This window comes from Coenobita brevimanus, chromosome 71 (genome assembly GCF_032717465.1).
Source record: "Coenobita brevimanus isolate Jiangsu-jjx chromosome 71, ASM3271746v2, whole genome shotgun sequence".
In the NCBI taxonomy this organism is placed as follows: Eukaryota; Metazoa; Arthropoda; class Malacostraca; order Decapoda; family Coenobitidae; genus Coenobita; species Coenobita brevimanus.
This window is the reverse complement of record NC_137024.1, coordinates 58969720-58996851: the sequence shown is the minus strand read 5'-3', so window position 1 is coordinate 58996851 and position 27132 is coordinate 58969720. Positions and strand designations below refer to the sequence as shown.

General features: G+C 44.1%; 4 protein-coding genes across 4 annotated transcripts; all 4 read left to right on the top strand.

The window, feature by feature from the left end:
- The first annotated feature begins 1007 nt into the window (after positions 1-1007).
- Positions 1008-3746, top strand: LOC145406809 (ceramide synthase 2-like). The gene is made up of 2 exons (XM_080277906.1): positions 1008-1082; positions 2628-3746. Exons 1-2 carry the CDS (start codon positions 1008-1010, stop codon positions 3744-3746), a joined length of 1194 nt encoding a protein of 397 aa, XP_080134032.1.
- Positions 3747-8626: 4880 nt separating this feature from the next.
- On the top strand, positions 8627-10417 carry LOC145406661 (F-box and leucine-rich repeat protein 13-like). The gene has a single exon (XM_080277748.1). The coding sequence runs from the start codon at positions 8789-8791 to the stop codon at positions 10208-10210; it is 1422 nt and encodes a 473-aa protein (XP_080133874.1). The 5' UTR covers positions 8627-8788; the 3' UTR covers positions 10211-10417.
- A 4813-nt stretch (positions 10418-15230) lies between these two features.
- On the top strand, positions 15231-18480 carry LOC145406861 (bifunctional peptidase and arginyl-hydroxylase JMJD5-like). The gene is made up of 4 exons (XM_080277975.1): positions 15231-15906; positions 16195-16494; positions 17198-17700; positions 18183-18480. Exons 1-4 carry the CDS (start codon positions 15306-15308, stop codon positions 18441-18443), a joined length of 1665 nt encoding a protein of 554 aa, XP_080134101.1. The 5' UTR covers positions 15231-15305; the 3' UTR covers positions 18444-18480.
- A 3600-nt stretch (positions 18481-22080) lies between these two features.
- Positions 22081-23357, top strand: LOC145406808 (ceramide synthase 3-like). Its single transcript, XM_080277905.1, has 2 exons — positions 22081-22089; positions 22194-23357. The coding sequence occupies exons 1-2, from the start codon at positions 22081-22083 to the stop codon at positions 23355-23357; spliced, it is 1173 nt and encodes a 390-aa protein (XP_080134031.1).
- Positions 23358-27132: the final 3775 nt, after the last annotated feature.

Below are 27132 nucleotides of genomic sequence, written 5' to 3'. Positions count from 1 at the left end.
GCAAACTTTTGTCCACAACTGTAGCCCACATAGAGCCGAGTGGGATGATTAGTAATTTTGTAATCAATGGCTAATGTGGGCCGTGCACTACATGTCACAGGAGGCTTCATAGTACCTCTTCTTAGACGATCTATTTATTTTTTATTGCACCGTTTTATCCTCTGATGCCGGTGCATTCATGAGGCAGACTATGAAAGTAATAGATAATTATAAGCATATGATTATAACAATGTACAATTTGCATTGTAAACCACTTAACAAAACTGCTACGCAGCTTCTGGGTGTGGTGGTGTAAGAAAAGCTTTTATCTGGAGATACCTGCGGCGGGAAGATTAAAGGTCTGTGTGCAATTAAACAGAGTAGGCCTAATTGTTGACGTTCAAGCAGTAGTTGTTGTGGTAGTCGCACTAGTAGTTGTTGTTGTTCTGGTGGCAATATAAATAATATATAGCTGAGAAATGTGGCGGGAGGGGCGGGACGGAGGGGAGAAGAGAAACCAAGAGGGAGGAAAGACGGGGGGGGGGGAGATAAAACTGATAAGAGATATCGGACGTCGCAATCAATGAATACACATTTCTCTTCTATCGCAACCTCTACCACCATTACTATCACGGCCGCCACTACGCTGCCCACCCTCATCCATCTATCCATCCATCCAGCTCTGCAAACCGTTTCTTCGAGCCGTTTAACTGTCTCTGTCACCGGCCAACCGTTTTTGTAACTGCCAATCCGTTTTTGAATCCATTCATCCATCCGGCTGCACAGTTCGAAGGAGTTTGCATTTTTGTTTGGTGGATTCTTCAACATTGTGTCATCAGTGAACTGGATAATATCTGATCAGAGAGAGAGAGAGAGAGAGAGAGAGAGAGAGAGAATATACCGCGAAAGAGTTGTGCATTTCGTGAGATTGTGCTCGCCATTAGAGAGAGAGAGAGAGAGAGAGAGAGAGAGAGAGAGAGAGAGAGAAAAAAAAAAAAAAAGAAAGAAAGAGAGAGAGGAGTGCCAAGATGTCTTCCTTCAAGAGTTACGTAGACGTCTTTCTCAGTCCCTCAACGCAGCACTACCTCACCAACAACACAGTGGTCAGTTTCGCTTTATTTTCTCACATTTTCTCTCTATTTTCTCACATTCTCTCGCATTTGTCACTCATCTGCTTTTATTCATCAAAAACTCTCTTGTTCATTCATCCTCTCTCTCTCTCTCTCTCTCTCTCTCTCTCTCTCTCTCTCTCTCTCTCTCTCTCTCTCTCTCTCTCTCTCTCTCTCTCTCTCTCTCTCTCTCTCTCTCTCATCGTTATTCATCTTCCTTCATCTAATTAATTCTTTAAAAAATTATTGCCTACTTGAAATTACTTGATGAGTAACGTAATAATGGGAATCATTTCAAGTATAATAATAATGATGATGATGATGATAATAATAATAATAATAATAATAATAATAATAATATAATACAATTATATTATTATTATTATTATTACTTTTATTAATGTCATCATCATCATCATCAGCTTCGCAAGCATTAGCATTATTATCACTTACGCAGCTTTACTTTCCATGAAAGTGAACGAAATATTTACTGGAAGACAACAACTAAGTTCTGCCTTAAATTTGCCTCAACAACTCCTCCTATATATATATATATATATATATATATATATATATATATATATATATATATATATATATATATATATTCATTTTTTAAAAAGTACTTGTGCAGTAAGTTAAGTAACGTTACGCTTCTTTGATGTTGCTTGTACTCTATTCCTTTTACTCGAACTTGGCCTGAACTTGCAGTCAGTCTGTCCTGAATGCAGAGCTTTAACAAGAAACTAACACTAGAATATGGTGATACTCATGAATAAGTTCTATGGAAAGGATGTAAAGTGGTAGCGGACTGAGCTACGTAAAATAAGTTGAAAAATGAGAATAGCCTAGGCCAAGTTAGAATAAAAGAATCATAGTATACACAGCACTGGTGTGTAAGTTAGAATGTAATACACTGTTGCCGAAAATTCCTTGAACAACTGGGCATGATGGATGTGGATATGTAGAGAATGAGGCTTGTCATCACGGAATGATTGGTATGCTTGATTACGAGTGACCTAAGCGTATGTAATTACTCGGATGTAGTGACCACCTGTTGCCGATGAAACAGATAACAGGTTCCAATACTACTGAGAGATATATCTTCAGATTCCTTTTTAATTTCACTGAATTGCATTGTACTTACAGTGTTCCAGATCTTTTTTGATGAGAGTGTCCATGTAAGAGATGAGCATTAAGGAGTACTGCCATCGTCTGTACTGCCTGTGTCTGTTGTGGTTTTGTTGTGGTAGCTGTGAGTGTATAATGTGAAGAGGGTGTTGACCAGTTGGCTAGTTGGGTGTGGCGTGGTCACACTGGTAACTGTTTAATGTGAGGGAGGTGATGGCCACCTGACCAACCTGGTGTGGTGTGACAACACTGTGGTAGCTCTAAGTGCGCAGTGTGAGGGAACTGTTGGCCACATGGCAAACATAATTTGGCGTAGGAACGCTACACACTGTAAGTGTGTAGCGTGAAGAACTTATTAGCAAGCTGGCCAGCCTGGTATGGTGTGGCCACTAATTGATCCCTGTACAGGTTGGCCGCTGGATCCAGGAGGCGTCGGCCGTGTTCTGGCAGGCAGAATTCTGGCTACCGCCCGGAGTGGACTGGGTAGACCTGGAGAGCAGTGAGGACCTGCCATTGCCCAGTTTCTATGACGTGTGGGTGTACCCGCTGATGCTGGGTGTCTTCCTGCTGCTGCTTCTGTCCTTCTGTATCCAGCCATACCTTCTGGACCCACTGGCCCGAGCAGCAGGCATATCCAACAAGCGATCACGTCCTCCTGTTCCCTCCCAAACTCTGGAGGTTCTGTACCAGCGCTATAAGCTGAGGCCATTGGAGGAGGAGATGAAGGAGGCAGTAAGTGTAACTGGCATGTCAGAGCGCCAGGTGGAACGATGGCTGCGACGCAGACACGCAGTCACGCGTGAAACAAAACATGAAAAATTTATACAGTGTGCCTTCAACCTCCTCTGTCACCTGGTGTTACTTTCCCACGTGTGTCACACTTTACTGGGGAAGGTCTGGGTCTGGGACATCTCACAGTGCTGGCAGGATCATCCTTTCCATCCGCTTGACTCCAGTGTGTGGTGGTACTACATCCTCGGCCTGTCATACTTCTGGGCTGTAACCTTCCAACAAATACATAGTCCCGGACGCAGCACCTTTGACAAGATCCAGATGATGTTACATCATCTCTTCACCATCCTTCTAATGGTATTTTCGTGGGTATGTAATTACGTGCGTGTGGGCACATTGGTGCTGATGGTACATGAGGTGTGTGACATTTTCCTGCTCTCTGCCAAATTGTTTGTGTATACAGGCATAAAAGGAACACAAGATGCTCTGTTTGTGATGTTTATTATTAGCTGGATTATTACACGTTGCTACCTGTACCCCTTCTGGATCATGCGCAGTTGTATGATCTACTACCAGACACTGAATGACACTCCTTCAGGCACCGTCTTTGTGGCACTGCTCTTCGGTCTTCTGGCCCTGAATATCGTCTGGACTGTCCTCATAGGCAACGTTGTGGCCAAGAAGTTGACGGCGGGGAAATTGGAAGATGTCCGCTCTGATGTGGAGGACTTCTGCACCGAGGATGAGGACGAGGACGTTGTGGTAGCCAGCACAATCAAGACGAAGGCGGACTGAAATGCTCTCTGGACCTGTGACAGAACCAGAAAATAGAAGTAAGATTATGTTACGAATGTACTGTAAATGCGACTTGTACATTGCTGACAGTGGCGGGCAACTCTACGGCGCACATTCAAGCCGTGTGAATGACAATTTAAGAGTAGGCTGCAGTGGGCTTCACTGATGGTAGGATTACAGTATACTTCATGATGGAGTGGAAACCCCAGAAGAGTGAAGTGAGAGGCAAGAACATCAGAAAAAAACATCTGTCCCTGTATTTGTACAAAGACACGATGATTATCACACACACACACACACACACACACACACACACACACACACACACACATATATATATATATATATATGCGTGTGTGTGTGTGTGTGTGTGTGTGTGTGTGTGTGTGTGTGTAATCTGGGTGAGCCTGTTTGAAGTGTTAGGTTCCTGCAGTCCACTGGGATCATGTTTAGATGAGCCTAGGGTTGAAACTACCACCATCACCTCTACTTCTACTGGTACTACTACTATTACTACTACTACTACTACTACTATTACTACTACCACCACCAGCACCACCACCACCACCACCACCACCACTACTACTACTACTACTGCTACTACTACTACTACTACTAATACTAATACTACCACTATTACTACTTCTACAACTACTACTACTACTACTACTACTGTGCACTGCTGTGAGATTGTATTATTATTGATAGTTGTACAGATACTCCATTGTGCCTTATTATTTATTTTCAGTGCTTCTCGCATTCTAAAGGTAAATGAAAGATGATGCCGAGTGTTGTATTGTGGAAAGACAGACGTTTGTGGTAAGCCCTTGGAATAGTCTAGGTCCTCTGCAGAGATCACTACTCTTGCCATTTCACATGCCGTGTTGTTTATTTGTAAGACTCGTATTCTAAGAGGCTGTGGGGATGTCGTAACACCTCCTCCTGAGCGATTTATTCTGCACATTCCTTTGTATATTGTTTGTGCAAACTTTGTCGATATTTAAACAATGTACATAACATACAAGAGCATTGTTAAGATATAATGGGCAAAAGAAATCGCTGGAAGGAGGGGTTACGAATCCTGATATGTCACCTAGGATACGATAATGTAACTTCCACGATGGTTATTTGATTATCCGTTCAGTCGGTTTGATTTACTGAGTTACCTTTTTATTTGCCTATTCGTTTAATGTGCCAGAGATGATACGATAAATTGACTTACCTGTTGAAGGTCGCCCAGGTGTGCTTGTTTGTGGATTTTATTTTTGCTAGGTCAGATAAAAGTACCCACATTGATACGTTTTTCGAAAATGAAGGGTTATATAATCCCTCATAAAACCCCTTATTGGCTGGAGGTCCTTCATGTGTTAAATTAAAAATAATTAAATCTGGTGACGGCAAGAATAAAATGTGACGTCATCGGGCTGAAAGGATTAAAAAAACATTGCTTTATAACTCATGAGTGACGTTGTTTATTTATTTATTTATATTCATATTTATTTATTTATTTATTTATTTTTGCATCAGAGTGCTGTCAGATGTATCAGTGAGGAGTGTTATAATCTTGTACTCGTTCTTTTAGTACACTTGTCATTCGTGAGGTGTTATTATTTTTATTATTGTTATTTCATTATTATTATTATTGTTGTTATTGTTGTTGTTGTTGTTGTTGTTGTTGTTATTGTTTTAAAAGGGCAAAGGTTTGGACAACCGTGTTATTTCTTTTTCTTTTATTTTCTTTCTTTTTTTTCAACCATTTCTGAAGCATATGGTGACCATAGAACATGCCTGACTTTTCTGTTTTCGCTAACTGCACTCTGTAATGTGGGATGCAGGCTGATTACCTGAACAGTTACAGGTGTTTCAGAAATGCCTATAAAAAATTAGGAGTTTACTTGCAGAAGAGGAGTTGAACTGGGATGTTTCTGCACGACACTTCACCTCGGCATGACACAAACATACAACCCAGCAAAGTAAGATATTCAAATGCAGATCAACACTGTGTGCGCTGTTGTGCAGAAACACCCTTGGATTCAACACTCCTGCTGACCATGGTGAACAAGATACAGTAGTTCGTATTCTAAGTGACTTTGGATTTCGTAACACCTCTTCCTTAGCTATTTATTCTGCACGTTAAACCTCAGAATCCGCTTGTATGATACTGGTGGAAATTGTCTACATTAAAACATTACAGTATTAATACTATACAGGAGAAAGCTATGGTGTAATATGCAAAATAAATCGCTAAGGAAGAGGTGCCACAAATCCACCAGAACTACATCACAAGAGGAAAAAAAACACACACACATTCCCGTAGCCAAAACCAAAAATGTCCTGCCTTCCATATTTCCCTTTTCTCCTTGTACTTCAACGAGTCTGCATTCTTTTCGTGATCTTTTGCTGTGTACTGCTTATATTTATCACAGAGAAATATCATGTAACACCTTCAATTGCCACAGTCGATGGGGAAATGTTGGGGAACTCTTGATGATGATGATGATACAGTTGACTCCATTCCTACGCGACCCACCCAGCACTTCAAAATGTTATCTCAGCAGTAGATAGGTTTTGTTCTAGCCTCCCCCCCCCCACCTCTATCTCTCTCCTGCTTATGAGTGTATTACGAATCATATTCACGTGTCGTGGTTTTGAATTATGACATTACACTGAGATAACACTGGCAGTATTGAGTGGGTCACGTGGAAGTAAAGCCCAACGTACAATTGGCCGAAATAATCCCGTTTCTCTTCCTTTCCATCAGTAGCTCTTAACAGTATATTATTTGTAGTAGTTTAAAAGTATCAGTTAGGCAAAAATAATTATTTAAGTAACCAAAAAAGCTTATAGTGACAACATGCAACTCTCCCCCAAATAATATAATGTCATGGGATACTAAAGGTGTGGAAATGGAACGGAACTTCTGCATCGGACTGTACATGGTGCAATGATATTTATTCAGTACATTCTTACACATCTCTAGTACATAATTAAGTTTACATTCTCTTTTTTTACCTATGTATATGATGTGTTTTTATACTGTTTAATTTATATCTAATGTACAATACACGTTTTCATGTACTCTGTGTTTCGTTTAAGCCTCATATAAGTGTGACTGACAAGAAAAACACCCTGACATTTCCCCAGACGACAGATCGTATTGTGTATGGCATAGGAGGCTTCGTGGCAGCTCTTCCACGGCGATTTATTTTGCATATTGTACCTGAACATTGTCTTGTATGTTATTTTTATCATTATAATATGGACGCAGCATACCACCAAGAGGATATTAAAGTGTAATATGCAAAATGAATAACCAAGGAAGAGGTGTTACGAAATCTCCAAGGTCACTTAGAATACAGTCCTCAGACATACAACCAGCTGATTCCAATCTAGGTCCCTCTTCCAGTCTCTTAGTATCCATATTTACACGAAAATCATGATTGGAGACTGAGAATCTGATATGAAAATTACCATCTCTCAGAGCTACGAATGTCCTGTTAGATTTTTTCATTTAAAGGGATACTAACAAATAAACATTTAGTACTGGGGTCTGCTGATCTAGTGCAGGGGTTGCCAGAGGGGGGGCAATTACCCCTGGGAGGAAATTTGGACTTTCGAAGGGGTGATAACTAGCAGAAGCCAAACTGACCAAAGTACCCCTTATGTTGTGCTGTTGGTTGTAATTTTGATGTATATATCGTTGGCTTTTAATGTGTGTGTGTGTGTGTTTTAAGAGTAAGGTAAGAATTTTAGTTCCAGATAATTATCATGTTATATAAAAGTACAAAATCTCCGAAATATCCCAAAACTTTGTAAAATCTCCGTCATACCGCTAAATTTCTTGTCGTTACACGTTAAAAAAAAGACCGCTAAATGGAGGCGGATAACGCAAGACTCTAGTAAAAATAAACAGAAAAATAAATAAACAAGGGGAGGGGGCGCATTCTTCCCTTTGAAATTTGGAAGGGAGTGACATCAAAATTTTTCTGCAGTTGTTGGAAGTGACCAGGAAACTTTGGGAGCCTCTGATTTAGTGGGTTACGGCGCCTCAACCAGATGTGGTGGAGAAGGGTTCAAATCCAAGGGCTGGTTGAAATTAAGTCTTTACATTTTGCCATTCGTGCTCTCAGTATCTTGACTAATGAGACTAGCCTGGGTCCCTACGCTCAGGTGTCCGTCACGTGCTTGCCTCAGTTGATAAGTGTGCTGCTCACGTGATAAGCGAGTCGTGTTGTAGTTGGCCTTTTGAAGAATTCGTAACGCCTCTTCCGTAACGATTTATTGTGCACAGTGCATTCGTAATCCCTCTTTCCCAGCAATCTGTTCTGCACAGTACATCCATGACACCTCTTCCATAGCGATTTATCTAGCATGTGTCATCTCAGTATCCTCATGTACGTTAGTAGTACACACTGATGTTGATATTATGGTGATATAAATAACATACAAGAGAATGAATCGCTAAGGAAGAGGTGTTACGTGACCTCGACAAGTAACGTAAAGTTTGATCTAGTAACCTGTGTTAGTGAAGATTGGATGTCATGCTCGTTATGCATGAATCATACTAAAAGGCTGAGAAGTAAATTTCAAAATTACCAACCCACAGAGCTAGCAATATCTGATTTCAACTTTAGCCTTTATTATTAATAGGATGATCCCTTGCAACTGGCGCTTGGTGGTCCAGTGGGTTCAGGTGCTTCAGCTGGTTATAAAGAAATCCTCAGCTGCAGTGGGTTATAGGATCACTGTCACGTTTTACGATAAGCAGGTCTCCACGGTAGTTAACCCCTTCAGACTGGTCAGGTGGTATACTAATTTAGTCTTGCTATACTCGGGTCACTTTAACTCCTAATTTCTATTTTTGTTTCTTTTTCAAGGTCACATAGGAGTGAGCCACTTCTGAACTGCAGCTCTGAGTGATCTGCGTAGCTGTCCATCCACGACATTAACGATCTCTTCAACTTGGATGCCACTGAGTGATGTATATCACTCCACACGTCACGTCAATATGGTGAGCACATCCAGCTGGCGGTAGGCAAGAGATGAGGTGTAGGGAGGAAGATGGAGGAGTGTCACCTCACTCCAGAAGACTCAGCTCAGAGGGAACCGAACTTAGTTCAGAAGGAACCCAACACAGCGCAGAGGGAACCCAGCACAGCTCTGGGGGAACCCCAGAAGCCTCAGGGACTGCAACAGCTCCCTATATGCCTGATGGTAAAGTGGTATGTCATGTAAGCCACCTACCCAACGAGCTACTGCTGCATGTGTTCTCATTCCTGACACAGAAGGAACTTTGTCTGTGCGTGGCGCCCGTGTGCCGTGCATGGAGGGAATTGTCTGCTGACCCATCACTTTGGACACGCCTCATCTTCCCAAAGCACCCAACAGAAACATCTCGTATCCGGGAGCTGATAACAACACGGGCACGACACCTTCTCCACATCGAGCTGCAGAGCCACGGGGATGGTGAACAGCTGCTTCTTATGCTGGCGACACACTGCCCTCGCCTGCGACACCTCACCTTCAACTTTTGCGATGGTGTAACAGAACACACGGCAGAGGCATTGACCCAGGGTTGTCCAGAACTGCGCTACCTCAGCCTGGAGGGGTCACAAGTCACAACAGCCCGATGTTACCGCTTGCTGGCTAAACTGACCCACCTCACCTTCCTCAACCTCTCCCACTGCCGTGACCTGGACGACGCAGGCCTCATGATCATTGCCAACAGCTGCCGACATTTGCAGTACCTGGATATTGATGGCATCACCAGCATACATGACACCTCTGTAGTGGGCCTGGCCAAGCTCTTGGCGGGCAGCTTGCACCACCTGCTGCTGGATGGTGAGAACCTGTCAGATATGGCCTACAAGGCACTTGGGGCCTGTACGCAACTGAAGAGTCTTGGTGTGTCCTTCTGTGAGAAAATGACAGATGCTGGGTTGACAGCGCTGAGCCCCCTCACACGCCTCACCTGGCTCAAATTGCGCAAGGGCACACAACTGCGACCGTCAGGAATGAATGCCTTCATAGGAAGTGGTGGTCTAACGCACCTCACCCACCTCAATCTGGGAGAGTGTACCCTGCTGGATGACAATGTGTTGTTGTCTGTGGCCACCAGCTGCCCGGCACTGCTACATCTCGAACTGAACTGGTGTTGGGATGTGACAGATGCTGGGCTGGCCTTGGTGGCAGCCCGATGCTCTCAGCTTCGTGTTCTGGTGCTGGTAGGAGTGGTGCAGCTAACAAGTGCCATCCTCCCCATCCTCATTGACGCTCTTCCCGATCTTCTCGTCCTGGACTTAGAACAGTGCAATGCCATAGATGATGTCTCGTTGCACGCCCTGGTAGTTCAACGACCCTCACTTAAGGTGTTTGACTACTGGGGCGATACTGTTGTGCCTGGAGACCCTAAAACCGTCTCACAACAACCCTCACCCAAACTCCCTGTGCCAGATTCAAACTGATGGCCGTATTATTTAAACTGAGTACGTCAAGGTTTATGCAACGCTCTGTGCTGCATCCTTTCCAAAAAAGCTTTGTTTTAGTTGCTTGAGAATTGATGGCCACACTGTGAAAACTGAGTGCACAAAGGCAGGAGCAACTGCCCACAACCCTCACCCCAGCCCTCTACACTGGATCCCAAGTCATAAAGTTCTGTTTGAGTTCTTGAGAGTTGACAGTCGTATTAAGAAAACTGTGTGCACAAAGGTAGAGGGAACTCACCACGGCCCCATTCCAAATCCTCTGCTCTGGATCATGTTTATTAATGCTCTAGACCTTTGATAATGGACATCTGTTATCACATGTGGCTGCACGAAAGTAGATGTGAGTCTTCATTCTTACGCTAATTTCTGAAACATATTTGGGTGAAAGAACCAGAGCCTTGGCGAGACACTGTAGTCCTGGTGCGAGTGAACATTATGGGACCAGATCCTATGGTCATATTCACAGGGTTCTCCCCTCAACGAGAGAATATATATATATCCACTAACGCCCTCCCCTCCCAGACCCTGGAAAGAACACATGATCTATTTACATTGCTACTGATTACACTCTTTTAAAGTGGGATGCAGGCTAATCTTTAACAACCTTTGATATTCTGTAAATAACAATCGAAAATTAGGGACATGCTAACAGCTTAGTGCACTCAGTTTTTAGTAACACGACCTTGAAAACTTTCTGGGAAATTTAACGCATACGAGACTACGTCAATCCGCTGACGTGTTCTTTTAATCTATTTCAAGTTGTGAGTATGGCTCAGTTCCCTCAGACGAAAAGAAGTATCTTCAGACCAAGGTATCGTCTAAGTTGAATTAAATAGTCTGATAGGAATAAGAATTTGAGAGAGGGAGTGAGTGAGTGAGAGAGAAAGAGAGAGAGAGAGAGAGAGAGAGAGAGTCATCGGACTGAAGGCTTTAATCTCGTCTAGTAGTTGTAAGAAGAAAGCATAAAAATTGGGCTATAGGAGCTAACTTCACCATGATAAAACTCGCTGCTGTGATAACATTTTATTTACATTGTAAGTGTACTAGACCCTGCGCCTGGTGGTACTATGGTTAGAATGTTCCAGTCGGGGGAACGACCTTGCATACTGTAGGTTCGATCCCCAGGAGGTGACTGGGTGTTTGCGATTTTGTAATGCCACAGGGAAAGCAGGCAGGTCTTCTATCTTTAACTGCACTGGACCACGGTAGCCTAGCCCCGGGCCCCTACTCCTCGTGGGGGTAAAAATGGGATTGGTGCTTTGTAACTTAATACATTCTTGGGTAGCCATCCTCTTTCATTTGTCCTTTTTTAATTGGCAGTTTTTATTGCTATTCTTTGCGACGGTCGGGTGAGGTCTGGTCATTATTATTATTATTATTATTATTATTATTATTATTATTATTATTATTATCACTATCATGATCATCATACTCCTTATTCACTGCCATCCCCATGACCTACCCTGAGAGAGAGAGAGAGAGAGAGAGAGAGAGAGAGAGAGAGAGAAGGAGGGAGGAGGAGGAGGAGGAGGAGGAGGAGGAAAAGGTGGGATGTATTATGTTTTTGCTTATCATGGCGCGGTCGCATCCAGCCTATCACCAGAAGGGACACGCCTTCGTCACCCCAGCCAACAGCCAATCATGTCCCACCACCGTTACGCTGATAAACATTACTCATATCTCACGGTTTTGTGTGTGTGTGTGTGTGTGTGTGTGTGTGTGTGTGTGTGTGTGTGTGTGTGTGTGTGTGTGCCAGCCCCCCTTCATGTGATCAGCGGATGCTATGACTCAACACAGAGGGAAAACAGTTTTACCAATTCCCAAGCATTTCAGCCCGAGTACCTCTTTGTGTGTGTGTGTGTGTGTGTGTGTGTGTGTGTGTGTGTGTGTGTGTGTGTGTGTCCTTTCATTTTTTTTTTTTTTTTTTTAGCTTAGGAGAGACTTTTCAAAATGAAGGGGTTAGATACAGTCTTCCTTAACCCCTTCACTGGAACAGGGCTCTCCAAATTTGGAAGAAATTATCTGGCGCAGCAAGAAGGAGGAGGAGGAGGTGGAGGAGAAGAAGAAGGAGGAGGAGGAGGGAAAAAGAAGGAGGAGGGAGAACTATATGATGGAATGAAAGAAAACAGTCATATATGCCATCTGCGTGAAATGATTCATTCCACATAGCATCTTTTGTCGTCATTATTTATCGTTTCTTATATCGCCTTATCCAGCCTTCCTAAGCGTGGTGCGAATACCATAAATTACTATCACTCTCAGGCTCCTATGACTCACTCTTAGCTGAATAAAATCGTCTGGCATCAACTGCAATAGAATACTAGAGTTGTTTCGACTTGAGGGAGTTAGTGCTGAGAGTTATAACATTCAAGCCCTGCTAGGTTAAGTACTGTTGGGGTTATGCGGGTTAGCTAAGGTGCATTTAAGTGGGATGATGATGATGATGATGATGATGACGACGGGGAGGAGGAAGAGGAGGAGGAGGAGGAGGAAGTGTGCGAAGAATGGTTAGGTGAAAAATAATGATGATGATGATGTGGTGGTGGTAGTAGTGGTGATGACGATGAAGATGGTGGTGGTGGTGATGATGATGATGGTGGTGGTGGTGATGATGATGATGATGATGATGATTGTGATGGTGATGGTGAGGAGGAGGAGGAGGAGGACGAGGAAGAGGAAAGGGGAGAAGGAGGAAATGTAATAAGATTGACTAAATAAAAAAATGATAATGGTGATAATGACGATAATGATGATGATGACGACGACGCTAGTTATGGTGGTGACGACGATGATGATGATGATAATGCTGATAAAATGGTGAGGACTATGATAAGATGAGCATTGGAAGTGAGTAACTCCTTCGTAGACTCAGCATTCAGGATTCTTAGCCTCTTCACTACGATTACTTTTTTGATAGCTTTTTCTTTCTCCCCCAGACGATTAGATTTAACAGTAAAGTTCTGTAGTAGCGAAGGGGTAAATTAATCCCTTCAGTTCAATGACGATTTTTTTTTTTCTTGTAAACGCCTTTCTCTCTCTCTCTCTCTCTCTCTCTCTCTCTCTCTCTCTCTCTCTCTCTTTCTCTCTTTCCCGTTATCGAAAAAAAATATTTCCAATGATAAGTAAAGCCGTCTGAACAGCAGCAAGGATCTAAGAACAACGTGACCGTAGGCTACTGAAGGGGCTAAGGCTGTATCAAACCCCTCCAGTTCTGAAAGTTCCAAAATAGATTAATAAAATCGTCTGGGTAGGAATACATAAGTCTTTTTGGCAGTTACCGAAATCGACCCTCAACCGCTCTGAAATGGGCTTGGAATCTTTGTCATGTTAAACGCACTATCGTGTAAAAGCGCAGCAAAAGTTTTAAGTGACAGCCGAAGCATTCATGGGATAATCCGGTTTTGTACAGCCAGACACAAAAGTACGCTTCACTTTCGCTTACACTTTCACTGCGTCTACTTCACACTTAAGGCATGTCCGTCACTTTCCTCCCTGACGCATCATGTCACAGAGTCATCCTGGGGCAGAGAAAGATACCAAGCCTCTTTCAACTTCGGAACATTAGCAGCAAATTAGAGTGAAAAATAGGAGGTGAAATACAGGGTAGTTCATATAATGCGCTCTTTTTCCACTCCGCCGGGTGATTTCTCGTGTTTTACAAGGACTACACAATCAGCGTTATCAATATGTATCCTGCGTCGCTTTCCATTCCCTACTGCCATTGCTGCACCCACGCCCACATCAGCATACTGACCCATCTAGATGAGCGTTATTTATTGAACACCCTGTATAAGCCTAACTTTGTCCCCGATTGTAGTGCCTTATCTCCCCGCCTCATGTCCCCGATAAGATAGCAGGTCTGGGTGGGATTCGCCGACATATTTTTACGATCGATTCAATGTCGCAACTTACAACGGTTTGCAGGAAGAACTAGAGACATATGGAGCTCCTGCAATCTCTTTTCTTGTCCTTCCTGCCAAAAGAAATATGTAAAGCTACGATCACTTCTCTTACATACGCATCATATATTTTTTGTAGGATGAACAGGAGGCACTGGATTATATTGCACTGTTCTTTCATTGTCATTCCTGGAAAAACAAAACCGATGAGAGACAGACAGACAGAGAATGTCCATGTGTTAGGGAATCAGTAGCATGACTTTGGGACGAGGGAAGAGAATGACCCCCCGAACGTCAAGATTTGCGATAGTCACACAAATAGGAAATCGATAAGCCAGGGGGTTTAAAGGGGCAATAGTGATGCAGTTGACATTTTGATGGGAGAATGATTCAGCCATGGAAGCGTTACAGAGCCTGCAGAGCTTGAAAGTGGCCGGTCGTCTACTCCTTTCACCTTCACTTGCCCAAGATTTTCGTCCTTTTGCAGCTTTTCAGGAGCTCAGTGGCGGAATAAGACAGTACTATGGCTTTAAATTCTTTCCACAACATTGCATCGTGACTAATACCATAATCTAGTGTTAATCTCTTGTTACAACTTAGCATTCAAGATGAGAAGATAGTTTATGCCAAGTTAGTGTATGAAGGGTATTGTGACTTCACACAGGGAGCAATACCCCAGGCTAATGTGGGCAACGGCCACATCACAGAGACGGCTGAAGGTGAGGTGCTTGCCGTGATGTGTCGCACCCCGCGGCAGTTGTCACATTGCTGGACGGTGACGCTGGTGGGACGGTCTGCACAAATACTCAGGTCTAGACCCTCCCTGGACCCCTCCCGAAGGATTCTCCGGACAGTCGCCTTGGGCTGGACAAAGGGGGTCGAATGGCAGGGAGGGGAAGGTTACAGGCAGCACGGGCAATGAGATAGCGTTGCCTCTGAAAATAGTTCCCCACAAAATAGAAGAGAGGAAGTTAGTGTCACAGAAAATTGAAAAGCTTTAGGGGTTATTGAACAGTATGAGTTTCTTTTCATATTTATTCTTTCACATTTTACAGCGTTTTCCTTTGTTCTCAGGTGGAAGAGGGAGATCCCAGCCAAAGGAGAAGAAATATATGAACTTATCTACTCGGTAACAACTATGTGAAAGTGAGGTGATGGAGGAATAAGCAGAAGAGATGGAAGAGGAAGAAATGTCAAAGGGTGTGGGAGATGATGAAAGTGCAGGGAATACGAAGTATAAGGAGAAACGAGCGAGTGAAAGAGAAAAAATGAAAAAGGAGGAAGTATCAGTAAGTGGAGAAGGAATGGAAGAGAGTGAAGGAAGAGTAAAGAAAACAACAAATGAGAAATCGGCGAGAGAAAAGAGCTTACTGGAAATTATAGAATACGAACTAAAGATTCTGATGGAAAGAGTGACAAAGGAACTGTGGAATGTTGAGGAGAGGGAGAGTGAAGTGGAGGAAGACGGAGGAGAGAAAACAGGAGTAAAGAGGAAGAGAGACGACAGAGACGGTGATAAATATGAGGAGAACAGGAAGCGACCAGGTGAGAGAGGACATAGGCTACCTGCTGGAATTGAGAGAAATATAGTCGGAGCTTGGGTGACTCAAACTCTCTCCGATCTGCTGCAGGAAGTGGTGTCACCCTGCCAACAAGGTGACACCATTTCACACACTGACACCACCCCAACCTCTGCCACCACCCCACATGTACCTCAAGATACTCTAGTCTCAGCCAGTTCCCTTCTAGACTATACCTGGCAGAAGCTGAACACAGGTCAGTAACTTATCTTGCTCTCGTAAGTGACCACTCGACTTTAGAAGATTTAGGTTTAGGCTAGTGTTGATCCCCATTGTAAGACTGCGTGGCTAGAAGTTTGAGTTGTCTTCTAACATCATTCAAATAGTGTTCCATTTCAGCCAACTAAGACAGTATGAAATTTGTGTGGTATGTGCTGCTTGAAGTGTGTGTGTGTGTGTGTGTGTGTGTGTGTGTGTGTGTGTGTGTGTGTGTGTGTGTGTGTGTGTGTGCAGCGAGGTAACCCAATGATGTGTGATATTACAGGCCACTGGCGAGACGTGCCCTTGTCATGGCGTCTGGTGTTCACATGGGGTAGTGTTGCGCTCGTGGGGCTACTTCTGCGCCGCCTTCTAGCGCGCCTCTATCCAAATCCCGGCCCGCCCACACCCGCCCAGCTGGCAGAGGTTGTGGGCGTGGTGCGAGCGTGCGACCGTGGCTTGCTGATGGGCGGTGACCCCGATCTCAACCCTCTCCACTCCCCACCCGCCTCCCTCAACGCCTTCGCTCGGATGGCAGTGCGAACCGTGCTGGATGAGGAGGATGAGATGCCCCCTACGTGTCCAGGTCAGGATCGAGATACGTAATCGAACTTATGATCAGACAACAGTGCGTTTACTCTAACCTGACATAGATCCCTAACCCCTTTCTGCTCAGTTAATGGTCAGATGTAATCAGATTGGAAGTTAAGTTGGCCAAAAACCAAGGAGATTCATTCCTGCCTAATAACTATGGGTCATCGAATTTCAAGCAACCACGGCATGGTATTAAAGGTGCATCAATGACCCAGTTCTGTCAGGCGAAAGCAAGCCGATTATAACTGTTTGTGATTTATTTTTGTAGGAAGGACAAGAAAAGGATAGTGCAGACTTTTCCCATGTCCCTATGTCAATATTAAAACGATGAAGATAACACAGAAGAATAATAAGGTGTAATACGCAAAATAAACTAATAATAATAATCACTTCATTCCGACGACAAATATGATATTGTATTATTGCTACCACTAGGCTGTACTATTCAGTTTTGGAGAGAATTTTTGAACATGAGACGTTACATATTGCTTCCTTTAACCCCTGACTCAGCGAAGTCTCACATAACTTTAACAGAATCGTCTCGTGGTAGCAAGAAAAAAATATGAAAATACGTAATCATGTTGCAGAGATTGAAGAAAAAATGCTAGAAACTTTGCTAAGCTGATGAGAATACTACCTCTGTTCCGCAGTCTATGTTATCATGTACTACCGGTATATATTTTTGTGTCCTTCAGATGCGCCAGCCACAGTGACTCATCCTCTACCCAGCGAGCACTGCCCCGCCCTGGACCGCTTCCTGTTGCAGTATATGGGGCGGGGTGTGCCAGTGGAGCTGCAGGGCATCATTGAACACTGGCCGGCACGACAGCTGTGGTCACTGGGGTACTTTAGACAAATAGCTGGGTCCCGTACTGTTCCTGTCGAGGTGGGGGCACGCTACACCGACCACACCTGGTACCAGCGCCTCATGACCCTGGATGACTACATCACCACCTACATTACTGGGCGGGGCCAGGGAAATGACGGGGCCGAGGAAGGGAGTGACGGGGCTGGGGAAGGGCCAGGATACCTAGCACAGCACCAACTACTGGACCAAATTCCCCAGCTGAGGGATGACATTCTAATACCAGACTACTGCCATCTAGGGGACACTCCGCCCCGCCTTCACGCATGGCTGGGCCCCTGTGGAACTGTCAGTCCCCTACACCATGACCCCGACCATAATATCCTTGTACAGGTTAGTATCTTGATCTCATCCCTACTGTTACCCATCCTCACTCCACATGTACTGGCTTGTTTTACAGTTTCATCTTCGACTCATGGATTGGATACCATAGTGCCATGCTCTGTTTTTCCACTATTATTTCTTGTATGTAGGTGGTAAGTGGGATCAACAACCATCCACTCACTTGATGCATTACTGGCTTCAGGTGACTCTACAGTAAAGAAAGAAACCAAGTTAATGTGTTAAAGCGTTCCAGGCATGTAACCCATAATGGTTTACGTGCAAGGGATGGACAATTTTTGTTGACAAAGAAGTCTTGCTTGGGCCCCTACACTGTTGATGAGACAATAAAAGATTGGATGATAGACTGATAATTTCTTGCTTCATTTCTCTTTATTTTGCCAGAACATGTGCAGTGTTACATTAATTTTTGCCGTTTTTTTTTTTTTCTTTAAAGAGAAAATTTTCGATTAAGTGCTCTTCTTCCATACAAGGTGTTGGGGTACAAGTACATTCGAGTATACACGGAGGACCAGACTCCATTCCTGTACCCACACCCGGACCCGCTGCTCAGTAACACCTCACAAGCCGACATCGAGGCCAAGGGAGCTGAGGAAACATGGCCGCTCCTGAAGAAGGCTCGCTACCACGACTTGGTGTTGGGACCCGGGCACGCCCTGTACATCCCACCACGCTGCTGGCACTACGTCAGGTCGCTGTCCACATCGCTGTCTGTCTCATTCTGGTGGACTTGATTACACACACACACACACACACACACACACACACACACACACAATTGGCAGTTTCAGGAGATGGATCTTCGTGGTCCTGACTTTTTTCTTTTTTTTTTCCCACATTTTTGCCAAGCCACCTGAAGGGGAAAAATACCTCTTGTTTCTATATGCAGATTTCACATAACCTGCAGAAAGGAAACAGAATTATTTAAAAAAAAAATGTTTTCCAGTATTTTATTTATATGAGTTAGACCCAACTAATTAAAGTTTGCCCACTGGACTTGCTGTTATGAAGGCCTTCCATGCGATGACGTGATGCCTATTTGTATCCTATTCATGTTATCACCAGACGATTTAATTAGCTTGAAAAGGGTCTGTAGTGGCGAAGGGGTTTTTGAAGGCCATGTCTATCTTGGTCGGAAAATCTCTCGTGAACCGAATCTTTGCGTCTGTAAATGGAAAAGAATAAACTAGAAAAAAAATATGTATGTCACCTGATTGAGGTGGTTTAGGGCTGAACCTGTCTTTGTTTTTGTGGTGTACTTCACGTGGTGACACCAATTTGACCGGACGGTGGAGCTGCCCGGTTATACCAAAATCCCTCAACTCCCTCCCTATCCCCTGAAACGTTGGTCGTAGACTGCAGAAGGCCAGCTTCGTCCTGCAGTCTACATGGTTTCACGCAGAGATGAGTCTGGAGTTGCATCTACTACTGCTACAACAACAACAACAACAACTACTACTACTACTACTACTACTTGTACTACTACCACCTCTGCTTCTGCTGCTACTGCTGCTGCTGCTGCTGCTAGAGAGAGGAGAAAGAGGAGGTGAGTTAAGCAGGTTGGGGTATATAATTATAATTATGCTCAAAGAGAGAGAGAGAGAGAGAGAGAGAGAGAGAGGTTAATGGGTTAGGTATATGGGTGGGGGATTTAATCATACCCACACAGACAGGGAAATGATAAGATAAGGACAGTATCAGCCAATAACATAGGCGGGGTGAAGGAGGGAGCAGGGAGAGGTGGGGCAGGGTGAGGAAGAGGGAGGGTTAAGCAGGGGCAGGGTGAAGTAAAGGGAGGGCGAGGCAAGGTAGGGACAGGGCGATATAGGTTATATACAGTTAGGCTGTGAATTATGCTGACAAACAAAAGCGACCGAGAGCAATGGAAACTGACTGAAACCCACCAAAAGCGACCGAAAGCTACTGAACGCGACCGAAACCGACCGAAACCGACGTTCAGATAGGTGTCTAGTGGGTGGCCATTGGCCAAGGTTCTAACTGGAGGTAGGGGCCGCCCCCCTCCCCCCCAGCCACCTCATAGCCACGATTACACTTATCTCTGCGGAGGAGGAAAGGGAGACAGAGGAGGGGGAGGGAGACAGAGTGAGGTGGAGAGAGGAGGGAAAAAGGGAGAGTAATTAGGAAGAGAAGCAAGTAGGTGATTGTTGTGCGGTGGGTTATAAACTTAATGAGGAATCTACGGTACTTGTGGCTTTGTCAGAGGGATAGCAGAATAGGGAGGAAGGGGGAGGGAGGGAGTGATTGATAAGGAGGGTAGAGGGAGGGAGTGATTGATAAGGAGGGTGGAGGGAGGGAGAAGTTGACGTGGAGAGGTAGGGGTGGAGGGAGGGAGAAGCTGATAACGATGGAGAGGGGGAGGAAGGAGGGAGGTTTTGAATAAGAAGGGAGGGGAGTGGAGAGAGAGAAGGGGATAGGGGAAGTGAAGAGACACAGGAAGTAGTAGGTAGATAGGAAGATGGGGAGAGAGAAAGGGAGGGTAGTGGAGGATGGAGGGGGGAGGTGGAGAGACAGGGGTGGAAGATGAAGGGGAGAAAGAGAGAGAGGAATGAGAATTTCAAGGTAAAGAGAAAGATAGGAGATAGAGATAGGAACAGGGAGGGGGAGATGACAGGTGGAGGAGAAAGAGAGAGGGGGAGGGGGGAGGAAAGGTGGGGGTGGTTGGGAATATCTGCATCCACTTAGTGCCAATAGGCTGAGGAGCGGGGACGGATGTGGAGTGAGAGAGTGGAGGGAGGTGGATGGCTGAGTCTGTTGCTGAGATGAAGGGATACGTGGAAGGGGAAGAGTGGCTGACGTCCTCCCATTTTATCCATCCCAATTCCACGGTAAGAAGTTCATCATCATCATCATCGCTGAAGCCGGAACATTTTTAATCATATTTAAATGTTAGCATCATTTCTGACATACATAATCAAAAGAGAGAGAGAGAGAGAGAGAGAGAGAGAGAGAGAGAGAGAGTTAAATCTAAGCTTTCTCTCTCGCTGCCAATAACTTTACGCAAAGATATCCATTTCTACCCAGTGTTCTCATTTTCAGTCTTGCTTACATCAGACGATTTTATTCAGCTTTATGGTGAACTGGAGGGGGTTAGATACAGCCTTCAGTAACCCCTGGAAGACGAGAGATTTTTTTCTAAGTTGTCAAAAATCGTCTGGAAGTGGAAAGAATAAAAAAGAAGTCTCTGATCTGAATGGGTTACTTGCAGCCTATGAAATCGTCACAGGCGTTTTGGAACTGGTGGAAGTAAATCATGGGCCTGCCTGTACCCCGCCGAACTCAGTTTCAATAATATGGCGTCGCTTCCTAATAGCCATCTCATTACGGTATTCTTAGCCCTTCTCTCTATGATTACGACCAAGGGCTTATTCTGGGTTGCGTAGGAGGCTTCGTAGCAACTCTTTCTTGGCGATTTACTCTGCATATTACATTAACATCTCGCTTGTTGTTATATCGCTGTAACATCAACATAGTTTGCATCTGTAGCATACACGATATTGATGTATAACTTGCAGAATAAATCCCCAAGGAAGATGTGTTACGGAACCTCTAAAGCCACGATGGATTAACACTAGAATATTATGTTAGTCACGAAGAAGAGCTATGGAGATGATGTAGAGCCGTAGAATTTTCTTATTCTGCCGCTGAGCAACGAGAAAAAAAGAGGTAAATCTCCGCTATGTTAAAGTAAATGAACATTAGGAGGAAATTTTCGCTCTTCTGCAACTTATTTCCCCCATCTCAGTGGCAGAAAAAAAGGCAATGCTTCGGTTCTGCATCCTTTCCATTGCACTTCTTCATGACTAGCATCATAATCTAGTATTAGTCTCTTGTTACAGTTCAGCAATGAAAATATACAGGGAGCAATTTTAGACCAAGTCAAAGTGAGCAACGTACAGTTTCTTAACCCCTTCGCCAGGTTGTAGGTACCGGTACTCCCTTAGTTGATAAGATGATAGTGATAAAAAGATTATGTTGAAGACTAAACAATGCATGATAATGTGATGGTTTTATGAAAGTGTTTATTCTTGGTATCAGGTGATAGGGGAGAGGGAAGATTTTTTTTTTCTTTTTTTTATGTGGCTTTGCAGGCTTCCTAACAACCTTTTTGTTACCTCTCAAAACTGTACCGTAGTATTTTAATGGAAACAAAGAATAGAGACAAAGTCAAGATATTTTCAATGAGAGATTAAGTTAGGACAATAATGGTGATGATGATGATGGTGGTGGTGATGGTGGTACTAATGATGCTACTGTAATGGTGGTGATGGTGATGAAATTATTGTGCAGAAGGCAGGTATGGTGCAGTGGGAAGTGGCATGGTGTGTGGCATGAGTGCTTCTAGCTGTCGTCATGTGTGCGGTGGGATAATGATAATAATAATAATGGTGATACTAAATTATAGAATTATTGTGCAGAAGGTAGGTGTGACCCAGTGGGTGTAGCATGAAGACGTCCGCCTGCAGGCTGCTGTGCTATGGGCTGATAATGATGATGATGATAATACTAATAGTGGTGTTGATGGAATTACTATACAGGTGGCGGGTTTGGCGCAGTGGGTATGGCGTGGTGTGTGGAGGGAGGACTTCTGGCTACCGGCTGGCTTGCGGTGGGAGGACCTTGAGAACAGTGAGACGCACCAGCTGCCCCAGACGAGAGACGTGTTGTTGTGGCCGCTGGTGATGGCGCTGGTGTTCCTGGCGGTGCAGCACCTGTGGGTGGAGCCCCGCCTCCTGGCCCCGCTGGCCCGGTCTGCTGGAGTGGCCAACAACCGCCCCCCGCCACCGCGGCCGTGCCCGCCCCTGGAGGCCGTGTACCGTCGCCACAAGACTAAGCCTCCCCGTTCGGTGCTTGAGGAGGTTGCACAGCAAGCCAGCATGGCGACGAGACAGGCAGAGCACTGGCTGCGAGTACGCCATCGTTCCAGCCGTCTCACTCAACACGACTACTTCCTGACATCTGGTGCCACGGTGGTGTACCATTTTTGCTTCTGTTTGGCTGGCTGGGTGATCATGTACAATAAACCGTGGGTGTGGGATACTTCGCTGTGTTGGCGGGAATACCCCTACCACAACCTGGACAGTGACGTGCGGTGGTATTACATCCTTGTGCTGGCCTTCTACTACAGTGTGCTGATCTCAGAGGCGATCATTCCTCGTAGGGTCAATGATGGTCGCTTAAAGATCTTCGTGCACCACATCTGCACGGTAGCATTGATGACTTTCTCGTGGGTGTGCAACTTCATACGTATAGGGACATTGGTGCTGCTGGTTCATGAGTGGGCCGATGTACCGCTCCTTATAGCGAAGATGCTCATATATGCTCACAAGAAGAGCTTGGCCAATGTCGTCTTTGCTATATTCCTGGTGAGTTGGATCTTCACCCGCTGCATCATGTACCCCTTCTGGGTGATGCACAGTGTGTTCTTCGAGGGTACCACCTACATGTTCATGCCGTCTGCCTATCTGTTCATGGGTCTACTCACCCTCCTGCTGGTCCTCAACCTCCTATGGACCGTCCTAATTCTGAGAGTGTTCCTGCGCACCATCTTCACCCGCGTCGAGCTCAAGGAACTCCACACCTCCGACTCCAGTGCCAGTGACGAAGAATCAACCAAAAAACAGGACTGAGAGCGCGGAGTATTGATAAAGATCGTTAATTAGTTTGCGATGACTTAATACTGGTAACACAGAGAGTGTTTCTGTTCTCTATCCTCACCCAAACCAGTCTTGAGGAGCGCCACACCGACTCCACAGTCACCAACGATGACACAGCTAAAAACAGGACTCAAGAACGTGGAGTGTGGTTAAAGATTGCTGCATGGTTGATGGTGACTTAGTATTCAATCATCCTCATCCCGTAAGTGTTTTTGAGCTCTATCTTCTGCCCTGTCGAACTTGGGGAACTCTACAGTATACCTCCGACTCAATTGCCATCCATGCGGAAACAAAATTATTAGAACTGAGAGAGCAGTGTGTTAATAAAGATCGCTGTTTGTTTTATGGTGAGCTGATATTGAAGCAAGAAGTCCGTTATATATGGGCCACTCTATACTTACCTGTAGTGAAGGGGGTTAGCTGTGAATGGTCCATTTCTATCAGGTGAAAGTAAACCAAGTGGCGGAGATTTCTGTCCTTTTGAAGCCGATTTTTAAGTACCCTTGAGACTCAGTAAGACAATACTGTTGTTCTGCATCATTCCCATTACACTTCTTCGTGATTATCACCATATATTACTTTCTTAATACAACCAGTATTCAAAACAGAGCTCATTTCTAGGACAAATTAAAGTGAACAGAGTATTGTAAAAAAATCTCAAAACATGAGCGGCCTAAATGTTACTAAATGTATCTTTCTTTATTTTTTATCTATTTTTGTCATTTTAATTTTCATCATCTTCAGTCTCTCGCACAGGAGTCCTTGATAGTCTTATTTATTTCTCATTATTCATTCATTTTATACATATTTGGATAAGAGAAAAACACGATAAATAGCTGAATCATTTGAATGAAAGAGAAAAATTAAAACTAACAGAGAGAGAGAGAGAGAGAGAGAAAGGGAAAGGAAACAGAATACGACTAGACAGTATTGTGTGTGTGTGTGTGTGTGTGTGTGTGTGTGTGTGTGTGTGTGTGTGTGTGTGTGCTATTACTTGGTGAAAATGTCTGTTTTTTTATTTTTTATTTTTAAGAATATTAGATTAATTTAGTTCTTACTCTAGTCATAGCTAGCACAAAAATAATTCCCATTTTATTATTATCTGTTTGGTAGGTGGGGGCGCCCACTCACTCGATGTAGTTTTACTACGCTGGATTGTAACCATATAACCATACGACGCCTGGTGGTTTAGTGGGTTAAGGTGCTCCAGCCAGACTCAGCCTGTAAGGGTTTATAACCAAGGGATGGGTGGGGTTTATTGCTCACATAATGCCACTCAGGGATAAGGGAGGCTGGTCACCTTCGCCATAAATGTTGAAAATGTGCAGCCTAACCCCGAGCCCCTACCCTTCTAATGGGGAAAAACAAGACTGGATGAAGGGCTGATGGATGCTCTTTTTTTTTCCTTAGGGTCAAAAGTATTTTAAATGGCTTTGGAAGTTTCCTAACACCTGTTCCATAGCAATTTATTCCTCAAATTACATACAGCATCCTCTTGTATATTAAGCTACTGATGAAAACGATGTCGACATTAAAGATAATATACAGGAGAATGTTAAGAAGTAATAGACAAAATTAGTCGCTATGGAAGAGGTGTTACGAAGCTTCCTATGACACCTGTACAGTTTGGCTCAAGAATGTAAGGAATTTTACGCTTAATGGAAATATTGTCAAGAAAATAATGTGTGAAAAATCTGCATAGTAATACATTAAGAAGTTGTCGTGTTTATGTATATTAGAATGTGATCCTTTATTGAACAACACACAGCACTCCCTCATATTTTTCCACCTTTCTTTCTCTCTCTCTCTCTCTCTCTCTCTCTCTCTCTCTCTCTCTCTCTCTCGTCCTGTGTTTGCTCCATATAACTGGAAATGTGTTGGTAACCTTAATATCTATCTTTTGATGATTATATTTTTTAATTGACATGGAGAGAGAGAGAGAGAGAGAGAGAGAGAGAGAGAGAGAGGGGGGGGGGATCTAAAGGAGAGGTGGAGACGAAAGAGGGGAGAGGTTAAGGGGAGGGGAGGGGAGAAGGTCGTTTGGGGAGGGGTTGAGGGGGTAGAGTGCAGGTGAAGGGATGAAAGAGATTGCTTGTATTAGTCTCTCTCTCTCTCTCTCTCTCTCTCTCTCTCTCTCTCTTTCTCTCTAATACTTCATCTTCTCACAAGGGGTAAATGTTTCACTCTAAGAGACCATCAAAAGAAATTTAAAAAAAAAATGCATTTCTTTCAGTAATTCCATTGTGTATGTATAATGAAGCTACTTCCCTGTCCCCAAAAGGAAGATGGTGGACTGTAAGGGGAGGAAGACTTCAGCCTGCAGTCTACAGAGTTCATGTTTAGATAAGACAGAGGCCACAACAACAGTAATAACAACAAAAACGTTCAAAAGCAGATTCAATCACCCCTTATCAGCTGCTGGCATATCTTACGAGGTCATCATTGTTTTCATGCTTAGAGAGTTTGTTCACAATACAGAACAAACAAAGAAATGAGAGAGAGAGAGAGAGAGAGAGAGAGAGAGAGAGAGAGAGAGAGAGAGAGAGAGAGAGAGAGAGAGAAACAGGAATTATACTGAAGAGGCTATCAGCTGTACGTAATCTATAAATTATATAAATAAATATAAGAAAAGGGGTTCATTAAAAAGTTTCTCTTCCAGCACAAAATTGCAGGATCCCACTTTTTAACCTTCTCATGGTCGGACGACACAGTACAGAAGCATGAGTGTGAATACTTCCTTCTGCCTTTCCTGTACAATTTCCTTCATGGGGAGGAGGGAAGCCAACACTCTCTCTCTCTCTCTCTCTCTCTCTCTCTCTCTCAACTGACGGTGTATGGACAGAGGCCCTCCTGTTTCTTACACTAACAGTACACACCTTAGATCAGTGGTATTGAAAGAACTGACTCTCTCTCTCTCTCTCTCTCTCTCTCTCTCTCTCTCTCTCTCTCTCGTATGACCTTTTGAGGTACTGTTTGTGCTTGTAATACCTTGTAACTCTTTCCTTAACACACAAGGGACGAAAGTTTGAGGGGGAGACCTACTGTACAGACAGAAAGCGGCAAGGGCGCGCGCACACACACACACACACACACACACACACACACACACACACACACACGCACACACACACACACACATACACACACACACGAGAGAGAGAGAGAGAGAGAGAGAGAGAGAGAGAGAGAGAGAGAGAGAGAGAGAGAGAGAGAGAGAGAAAGGACAGGACAGGAAGAGTAAAACTAAGTCATGGACAACTACTATTTATAGTAAGGAGAGTGGGCAAAGTCTGAGGGCAAGAAAATGAGAGAGAGAGAGAGAGAGAGAGAATGTTGTGTAGTGTCTTTCGATGGCATATGAAAGACTAAAAAAGACATGCAAGATTAGAAAACAGAGTGCGGAAATGAATTAATAAGAAAGAGAGTGAGAGAGAAAGTGAGAGTGAGAGAAAGTGAGAGTGAGAGAATGAGAGTGAGAGAGAAAGTGAGATTGAGATAGACTATCTTGTGTGTACCGTGGACAGTGGACAGGTAATAAAAAGATGCATCATATTGAAGGAAACCATAGTGAAAATGACTAGAGAGAGTGGGGGGGAGGGAAAGTACCGAGTACTGCCTTGTTTCGCTGACAGGCGGAAAAATAAAATGGATAATATATATAGCTGACACTGAGAAACGGGCTAAGATGAAGAGCGGGTGCCCGAGTGAGTGTGAAAGTGAGAGAGTGAGCGAGAGTGAGAAAGAGAGC